Source organism: Pipra filicauda, unplaced genomic scaffold (genome assembly GCF_003945595.2).
Source record: "Pipra filicauda isolate LSUMZ 115617 unplaced genomic scaffold, ASM394559v2 scaffold68_size4259465_pilon, whole genome shotgun sequence".
Taxonomy (NCBI): domain Eukaryota; kingdom Metazoa; phylum Chordata; class Aves; order Passeriformes; family Pipridae; genus Pipra; species Pipra filicauda.
The window spans coordinates 2560740-2570597 of record NW_024104853.1 but is presented as its reverse complement, the minus strand read 5'-3'; the positions used below and the strand labels follow the sequence as shown (position 1 = coordinate 2570597).

Here is a 9858-nt window from a genome sequence, read left to right as displayed (position 1 = left end):
CGGGCGGGGGCAGCCGGGCCGGCCACAGTGGAAGGAGGAAAGGAAGACACTGCGCCCTCACGGGAGACGAGCCTTCGCTGCCCGGCCGAGGGGAGCGCCGGCGGGGCTGCGCCTTTAAGGGGCCGAGGGAGGCGGTGGCGGGCGGGTTTCTGCGCGCCGGGGCCGCTCCCTCCCGCCGTCCTTTCCCTCCCCCGCGAGGCGGGCAGTGGGCAGTGCCCGCGGGCCGCTGCCGCGGGAGTGGAGCGGAGAGCCGCGGCATCCCTCCCTCCCGCAGCCATGGCTGTGCCCCTGCGCCGCCGGCTGCCACTGCTCCCGCTGCTCCTGCTGGCGGCCGGCGGGCTGCGGGCGGCGGAGCGGAGCGGCCGCAGCAGCAGCGCCATGGAGGAGCTCGCCACCGAGAAGGAGGCGGAGGAGAGCCACCGGCAGGACAGCGTGAGCTTGCTCACCTTCATTCTGCTGCTCACCCTCACCATCCTCACCATCTGGCTCTTCAAGCACCGCCGCGTCCGCTTCCTCCACGAGACCGGCCTGGCCATGATCTACGGTGAGTCCCGCGGGGCCCCGGCACCACCTGCGCCTCAGCCCCCGGAGTCACCCGCGGCAGGTGCCGGGAGGGGCGGGGGGCGGCGGCGGGCCGCTGTGCCCCGCCGGAGGAGCGCCGAGCCCGCAGCGGGCAGGCGGCAGCACACGGGTAGGCCGAGCCCCGGGCAGGGGCAGCCCCTCTGCCGCAGAGCCCGACCGCCCCCGCCGCTGCTCCTGGGTCCCCTCCCCTCGCCCCCGCCTTTCCTGGGACGGAAGGAGACTGCCTCCCGTACGGCAGCGGAGCGGTGTCCTGCGGGAAGGTGCGTCCCACCGCCGTGGCCGTGCTGGCGGGGACAGCGTTCCAGTGACCCTTCCCGCCGCAAACAGGCAGCTCGCCGGCCGTACTTTCAGCAGTGTGGAGCACCGGGACGTGCAGGTCATCGCGGTGATGACTTTGGAAATCGCTATCCCAATGCCCTCGCCGTGCTGCGGCCGCAACACGAGAAAAGGAGCGTGTTTAGGGTCCGGGATTTGCTCCCTGGCTGTTGGCGCGCTGCTCTCACCGGTGGCCCGCGTTTGCGGACACCGACTGACCGCAGTGACACCACGCACCCTGACAGCGCCCGCGGCTCATCCCGAGCCCTCCTGGTGCAAGGAGAGCTGTGCTGAGTTGTTTGCCCTCTCCAGCCCCCTTTTCTTGATGGATGTGAGCAAAGGGAAAGTAAACTCCTCAGCAGAAGCTGTGTTTCCTCCCTGCGTTTGTGGGGCTGATGGTCCGGAGGATCCGGGCTCGGCTGGTTAATGTTCACGGTGCTGATCTGGTCTCTCTGGTGCTGTGAATTGCTGGCGCAGAGGGCGGCAGGTGAGCCTGCACCGGGGACGTGGGGCTCTCGCTCCGCCGGGAACTCGAACGGTTGTATTTGGTGCGCAGTTTGCTACGCAGAGCATAATCGGTCGCGATGAGGAGCAGCCATCCATTTAAAAAATGATTTGTCTGCTCGTGATTGGCTACTGCCATAAGCGCCGGGGGCACTTCTTCTCCTTCGTGAGCGGAATCGGTTCCTGCTGAACCGTGTGAAACACCTGGCCCATGTTGGTCGGGATGAGCATATTGATGGTATAACCACAGATGAGAAATTCAGCACTCGAGGGGATGAGGAAAGTGTTTCCTCCCCGATGAGTACTGCTGCTCTTGAGGGCTATGTGATTGCTTGCAAAGCAGTGGAATTTTCCTCTGGTGATGCTTCTCTTAAATCATCCCAATTTGCTCTTAGTCACTGATCTCTTTGCTGCATTGCTGTGTACTTCACATGTGCTCGTTGCTGAAGACTGACAAATTAACAACTGGGTATATAAGTAAGTTATGCAGAGGCATTATAATGCTTAGCAGGTGAATAGTGCTCAGGAGACGGTAGATTAATTGTCTGTGTGCTGATTGGAAAAGAGGCAGGGTAAGGTGGTATTGAAGATGTGGTTTAGATATTACCTTGTTTTTGGCACCTTCAGGAAGTTCCTTTATGTTTCATGATCATTTCAGTGATTTCAGTGGCTTAGTTTATGGTGGTAATCTTGTGTATGTGGGAGTGCTAATGCATGCAATACAAGTACCAGGGCATCAAGGGCGTTTGGGTACGTGTTTTGATGAGCTGTGTGGGAAATGAGAAATTGTTCAACTGGAGAGCTTCTGCCTCTCATTAAACTCAAATTAGTTTACTCTAACATATATTTCCTGATTCGTGAAATGGGTGTTAAGTTTCCAATGTGACGTAAAAGTGTCCAAGTTGTGTCTTAGGAAAGTCACTGTGCTATAGCTCTTTCTGCCCCACTGACAGCATTGCCAAAAGAATGATTGGTTCAAATCATTCTATGTTCTTGGTGTGCCAAAAGTAATGTTTTTTCATAAATCATTCCCCAATGCGCTCATCATCTAAATGAGTCCCTTTAGCATATCAAAATACATGGTCTTCTCCCTCCTAAACAAACCAACTCTTGCCTTGTCGTAGCAAACATACTAGGAAACATGTTTAGTGAGTTCAGTTCCTTTCTAATATAGTTAGCAATATGCTGGCAAAGCTCTGCTGAGACCTAGTTTCACTTCAGCATTTTGCAGACTTTCTGTATGGCAAGGAAAACAACATAGCGTCATAGTAACTTTCTGGTATACTTCTGGTAATCAGGCTTAATTCTTCAAATAAGAGTTTCTCCTTTTCCTTCCTTGTCTACTTAAAGGACAGTGGTTAAACTGATAGATGGGTTTCTATTTTGCTAATAATTTGGTATCTGAGAATTGCACTTCTAAAAAGTATGTATGTATTTGAAGTGCATATGTTTGATCATGTCTGTCTTGAACACAAAATCATAACTCAATATTTCAACCAAAGAGTTTGAAGTTCTAAAAACACAAGTATTTATTTAGCTTATAAAGTGCTAAATACAATTTAATTCAAGTCTTGAAACTGTGTAATAAGGCTGTTGCTCCGTTGAAGTTAAATACTTAAAAATGACAGCTGCTCCAGCAACAGTATTGCTAATGCAAGCCATTATGGAGCAATCAAAAAAACCCCAACACAACCCAACCTAACACTAATCTACAATAGAGCAACTAAGGAATTGAGACTTTGCTGGCACATGTATTTCAACTTGTGATAATGATCACGATGCTTGCTTTTATTTGTGTTAGTCCGAGGATAAAGTATTCTGAGATGTGTTTTTCCAGAATAGGTTCAGTGGCAACTTTGTTTGGCAGTTTCTTCATTCTCTGCTGAGAAGCATTGCCATTTAGTAGGGAGCAATAGTACATGGAACATGCATGTCAAGAGCTCAGGGTAGAGCTTAAGGGTGGGAACTGATTGTGGCTCCCCAGCACTCTGCTCCTCAGGAAGCAACTGTATAGGTATGTAGATGTTTTCCAGCAGATTCAGTGGTATCACTCCCATTATGCAATTAGTTTGTCTCTTTTCAGAAGTGATAATTTAGGTACACTGGCCACTCATGCATCAGCACAGATATAAGTCCTATCAGGTACCTTCTTGACTGTGGGGTTGTTCTGGAACTGTCTGGGAACTACATGTCCTAGCACTGCAGATAAAAGTAAAAGCAAACCAGACTTGGGTATAGAGAAAAGAAAACAACATATGAAGAGTCATATAATACTTCAATTACCTATTGTGGATCAGAAATGAGATAAACTGTGAATGTTCAGGATAAAAACATTATATCTGTTCTGGAATACTCTGTATCAGACTAAGTTTCTGTATCCAGAGTAGATACTGAAAAGATCTATTTTTAGCTCATCTGGCTGCAGTGCTCTGTTACCATTCTGATATCTACACATGCTAGAAATGACCTAACACATGTCCACTGCCAGCAAAATCATGTCCGTGTTGGTATTTAATAAGCCACTTTGACATAAGCCTCCTAATACTAGATTTAGGATCATAACTGAGCACCCAGTTTTGAGAACATTATCCTTTCTCTGGCAATCTGCTTGTTCTTCCTGAAAATTATTTTAAATCACTTTGTTATAGGCTTTCAAAGTGAGTCTTGCTCAATTTTTTGGCTGCTCAGGATGTTTTAATAGTAATACCAATCTTTTCTGTAAGCTTGCTTTACGGCCTGTGACTGGATGGAAAAATTATAAATTTATCTTGTGACAGAATTAGAAGAAATGCTGCTTATATCTGTTATTAACCTACATATATTTCAGATTTGCTCTTCATGTGGGGTAGTTGAATAGCTTATAAATTGCTGATGTTTCTGAAGTATCTTTGGAGTACAACTCATCTGTAGTCCTCGAAGCAGTGATTTTGGGTTTCTTTGTTTTGTCGGTGTTTTTGTGGGTTTGGGGGTTTTTTGTTTAGTTGTGGGTTTTTAGCAAGGGCAGTGGTTTTAAGAGCAATTAAGATAAATTAGTTAATTTTTATGTTTGTGAACTTCATCTTTGAGATGTTCTATCAAATCAACACCAGAATACCCTCTGATCACTGGCATGAACCAAAGAAGAGAGAAGTGGACATGTGCATTCCTTTTGTGTGAGGAAGCCTTTGGTGACATACCTGGCTGTTAAAGCTTCTACTGCTCTGCAGCACCACGTGATTGTAGGAAACAGGCAGAGGCTGAAGGGGGAAAGGTGTTCCTCTGCATATACTGTAATTCTCGTCTGAATTAGAAAGTTAGCACGAACAGATGCCAGTTCTGTAATATTGCAGAGCTCACGTCTGCCTGCCTTCTGGCCCTCTGTGAGTGCTCATTGAGTGGTTGCGTTGGTTGGAGTGTGCTGAGCTGAGTGGAGGTAAGCTGATGTCTAGAGCACAAGTTTGTTGTCAGCGAGGTGGTTCCATGACAGGTTAGTGTTGCACTTGTCTGGGCCCTGTAGGAGCTTGAGGTTTTCCTTTATCCACTTCAGAATGTTTCTTTTGCAACTACTTCCAATTTTTCTTTGCTACTTTGCAATAGAAATATGTCTCTAAACAGATCCTCTGATGAATCTTCCTGAAAGAACACAAGGACTGAACTGGGATGCAGCTGCTCGAGTCGCTTCTGCTTTTGGTGCAGATGAGAAAACTGAAAACAAGATGCTAATGGTGTCCCGATCTCAGTGCTTCTTTACTGGGTCATTGGGGCTCCATGTTTTTAGAAGAGGGTGAATGGGAGAGATCAGGCCTAGGTTTTCAGCTGTCTCCTTTTGTTTGGTAAAGTAGGCCTTTGTTTTATAGATGGTCATAGAAAGGTGATAGGGAGCATTTCCATGGCTGTTTTAATAAAAATCTATGTAGCAACTGGTGTGTAATCTTGTCTCTCTGGATTTTACAGTACCGCATTGTGAATTTTCTGTAACAAACAGTAATTGTTCATTCAAACACAGTGAACAATTCAGATACTGTTCTTTCTGATATTTAATTAAAAAAAGGTTGTGTTGAAGTGGTTATAGCTGTGTGTCGTCTCTTGTAGTGTGTCTTTAATAGACCTTTCTCACTTCCTGTGCTATAGAAAGACTAGTGCATCTTAACACTCAAACTGCCTTCACTCAAAGCAATTACGCACACAACAGGAAGTTCTCCTGGGTCAGCTGAACAACCAGTCCTGGGCAGCGTTTAGGTGCACCAGTGCAACCTGTGAAACACCTTTCTAAAGTACTGCATGTCCTGGGCTCACTAACAGAGGTGGAACTCTACACTTCTGCTGCTCCCAGCACAGCTGGAAACAGGCGTAAGCCTTGCCTCTGACTTGCCCAAACTCTTGGGTGACTGGCCTTGCCTCCAAGCCGGGATGGTTTTCTGCAATGCGTACAGATAGGTCTGGAAGCAGTGATGGGAAGGCTCAATTCCCTGTGACAGAAAAGTGTTGTGGTTCAGATAGTTATGATCCTCTTGTATCCTCAGTGCCCACAAACCTCACTTTGTGGGTGCATAGTAGCCCTTTCCCCCTCTCCTTCCTTCTGAAAGTTGGCCTCCCCTTACCAACTGACTCTGTAGAGTAGTTCAAGACAACATCTTAGACAATTAGGTGAAACCTTTCCCTTAGTAGGGACATCATTCCGCTACTATCTGAACAATCATTCTCTTCATTAGGTAGGAGTGGCAGTTTCACGCTGCACCGATTTAGAAACCAGAAGTCTGAAGCAGGAACCACAGGTCAGACATCATTTAAAAAAAAAAAAAAGAGTAAAGTTATAGGACACATTCTGCAGTCCAGAACTATGTATCTTGGCCTCTTAGGGGCCAGAAGTAACAATATTTTGCAGTTCCTATCTAGGTTTCTAACAGGTGTTGTATACCATGGATGTTCTCGCCTTGCTCACCTGCTGACTGCTGAGAGTCCAGCACTGAGCTGCTGAATTGTCCCTGTATGTTCAGGAGACAGCCTCAGTATTTAACTCGAGTCTGTTGTTTCCACACTGACAGTCAGAAATATCAGCTTGTAGACTTTTTTTTCTCCAACAGAAAGTTCTTATTTGTGACTCAGGATTAAAGCTTTACCCCGTTTAATACTGAATATAACCTTTCTCCCCTTGCTCTAGACCAAGCGATGTCTACATTGGAAGGATGTGATACAAGCAATTATTTTTTTTTTAGAAGGGTATTTATGTTGAAGGGTTTTTTACTAGAGTTGTAAAGAATACACAGAGATTCTCAGCAGTTCAGATCTTTTCTGTGCCTACCAGAGATGGGTAATTTGGCTAAAACACACTGCTTTTTTTCTCCAGTTAAAAAGCACTTTATCCTCCAATTAACTGAGTGTGAAGAGAGAAGAGAAATTGTATGAAACTGTTTGGGTTTTTTCCCGTGTTCTGAAATCAGACTATTCACTTTGCTTTAAAAGCACCTAAAGGCCCTTGAAAGCTATGTTGGTAGAAGCTGTTTTTTTTATTGGGGAGAAATAGTTGAAGGCTCCATCTAAATTAGAGCCAAGAAGATGAACTGTGCTCTTAGCCAGGGGTGATGTGTGGTTTCTGTACATTCTTCCTGGCTTTGATATTTCATATTCCTTTTCAAAGGCTGGGTTTAAGCTCCACATTTCTTGCTGCAGATGTTATGTGTGGGTGATGGATGGGAAAAGATTGCACTCCTATCCTGACAGAGCTCTTATGGGTGCAGCACTGCTGCCAGGAGTGTCCATGGGCTTGGCTACTCTGCTGCCTTTGATTACTCAGCAATGGGGTAGCTCTGCTGCCACTGGAGGGTCCTGGCCCTAATGCCATGCTGGGGGGACTTGCAGGTCTACTGTAGTCTAGACTACTTCTCCACAGCTGCCACTTTCTTCACTTGTAGATTTTTTTCAAAATGCCTCTACCTTGTTGAAATAGGTCTGTAGTAAATGGTTTTAAGGACAGCTGAGGCCACCAAAACACCCGTTGCAAACTTTAAGTACACATTATGAGTGTATTTCTAATTCTTCCTCTGTTACCTTGTAAGCCCCTTGGAGGGGGGAGTTTGGACAGCAGAGCTGTGGGACTGATGGATGGATACCTTGGTGTGATGGCTCTGTGGAAATGTTTAAATAGACTGGTCTGCTTATTCAGAATGCCATGTGTCTCCATAGTTGTCTTCACTTCTCACTTATGCTTAAAAAAATAAGTTAGGACTGAGGAGTTTGTTTTTTTTTAAAGTGGGTTTGACATGTTCTCCTGCTCTTTCATTATGAGGTTGTGAGACTATTCTTAATAAAAAAAGGATGGAAACAAAGGAGCATGGTATAAATGCATTCTAAAATGCAATTAACTTGTCCGTGCATAAGATGACAGTCTTCAATGTGTTGGCTGTTTGTGGATGCATAGTGCGTGCACCTGCAATTCTTGCTATAGGTAGCTAGTTAAAGAGAAAGCCGCTTGTGTTGCTTGGTGTCCCTTACATGTGAAATTGTTCACTGTGCCAGCTCTGCAGCTGACACACCATGTCCGTGATCAGTGCCAACACACTGTGAGCGTAGTTATTGCTTCTGAGGCTCGGATGCTGTCCCATTAATTCAAAAATTGGATTAAATATGAAAACTGCTGTTAACCTTTGCCACTGCTCTGAATATGAGATACTAATAGAAAGATGTTATAACTGATGATAGTTTAAAAATATGAAGTGTCCTACAAAGATATGTCTAGTTTTTGATTTATACTCTGAATCCATAAGGATGGATACTATCTGCTTCCACTCTAATTCTAAGAAATTATTTCCCCACTAGCACGCACTTGACAATTGATATCGAGTCCTTCAGTGGTGAAAGGGGATCTGCATTTAGTGTGCCATATGCTGTTCTGCTGTTGTTTTACTGGTGCGTAATCCTTTCTATTTCTCAGTCTTTCATGTCAGTCTTCATTGTGCTTACTGATTGTGTAATGACCTTTCTCTTGAGAAGTCCCCTTATCCATGAGACAACTTGACTGTTCTTCCTTAAATTGCCTTCTTAGTGAGCAAATTGTTAGTGTTAGCCATAGAATCTTTGCTCTGCTGCAGTTTGAGTACTTGCATTATGGTCTTTCCTGAACATACAAGTCATGCTTGTCCCATCCAAAACTCTGCTGAGGATAGACATCATGTATTTACATTCCCTGTACACCCAGCACCCTTATTTGCAGTCTTAGGATCTGGCTGGTTTTGTAGGTGAACTAGAAACTCTACTCTTTTATATATCATGAAGTATTAAAAAAAATTACATTTGGAGAAATAGAGGCTTTGTCTGAGAATCTTTGAGTGATCTGCATTGGCTTTTTGATGTAATGGCAATTTACCAAAGACCTACATAGGCTCTGTCTCGCTGATACTGTATTTACTTGTCTGTGTATGAGCAATGAAGTTGATAGCTTTAAGTGGTTGAGAGAGAATACAATTCATGCTGTATTTGTGTTTGCTACTAGATGCCATATTTGAACTTGTTATTCATGGCCTGAAACATGAACTTATTTCAACTGTCTTTTAGTTTTGCTATGTAATTTATGCTTTCAAAGTAGCCTTTAGAAGTTGGACTCCATAGAGGAGTTTGAACTGGCAAACACTGTCCCTCCCTGGCTAGTTGGGAGGGATATGGCATCTAGGTGGAAATAGCATTTACAGGAGATGTGAACCAGTGCATGGAGTTGGCATCACTGGCTACACTGCAGTTCTGCCATGTCTGGAACATACCTGGAGGAAGAAAACTGGTGTAAAGGCTTATTTCTGTTATGGAAGTGACACCTGATTGTTTCTCCTGGATTGTCTTTGATATTTCCTCTGTATTAAGTGCGGAGAAAGCTGACTGTAAGTGACCTTCCACAGACGTGTCTGGCAGGGTTAGCTGTAGCATCCTTTCCTGGCTCACAAAATTGAAGTGCACACTTCTGCTTGTTCAGTTTGTCTTGAATCTTTTACTTTGACAGTTGTCTTTGTATTGCTGCACAGCATAAACGGTGTGGTTTTGTCATACCTATCTTCAATGATAGTGTCTTATAGGGAATGTATTCCCACCAGACACTATTTATTCACCTTCTCCCAAGAATGATTCACTGCATTTTGAAGATATGATGGTGTGAGTGAAGTAACCTTCATGCTGGAATAGACTTTTATGTAGGCAACTGAGTGTCAGTACCCTGTTTCAGCCTAATCATTATTGCTTTTGATCTCTGCACAGCAGTATGTCTGACTTGGCAAAAAATTGTTTATGAAGTTCATTTTTTACATCTAGAAACTTTTAACCTTTTTCAGCCATGTTTGTATGTGTTATAGCAGTTTGTATACACACATACAGACACACACACACTCTCTTCCTGATGATCTTTTACAGACATTCACGGACGTAAAATTAATCTTTTCCTCAGCACTGCGTGACTGAAGAACTAGTGAGTGATTTTCTAATGATGACCTGCTTGTT

At 44.9% G+C, this 9858-nt stretch overlaps 1 protein-coding gene across 2 annotated transcripts in view; it reads left to right on the top strand.

Annotated features, from left to right (window-relative positions):
* The first annotated feature begins 261 nt into the window (after window positions 1-261).
* Window positions 262-9858, top strand: part of SLC9A7 (solute carrier family 9 member A7) — a 76077-nt gene continuing 66480 nt past the window's right edge. For both annotated transcript variants that reach the window (XM_027726367.2, XM_027726366.2), the window contains exon 1: window positions 262-544. In XM_027726367.2, coding sequence (XP_027582168.2) covers window positions 277-544 — 268 coding nt within the window. In that variant the 5' untranslated portion in view covers window positions 262-276. The remainder of the gene's footprint in view (window positions 545-9858) is intronic.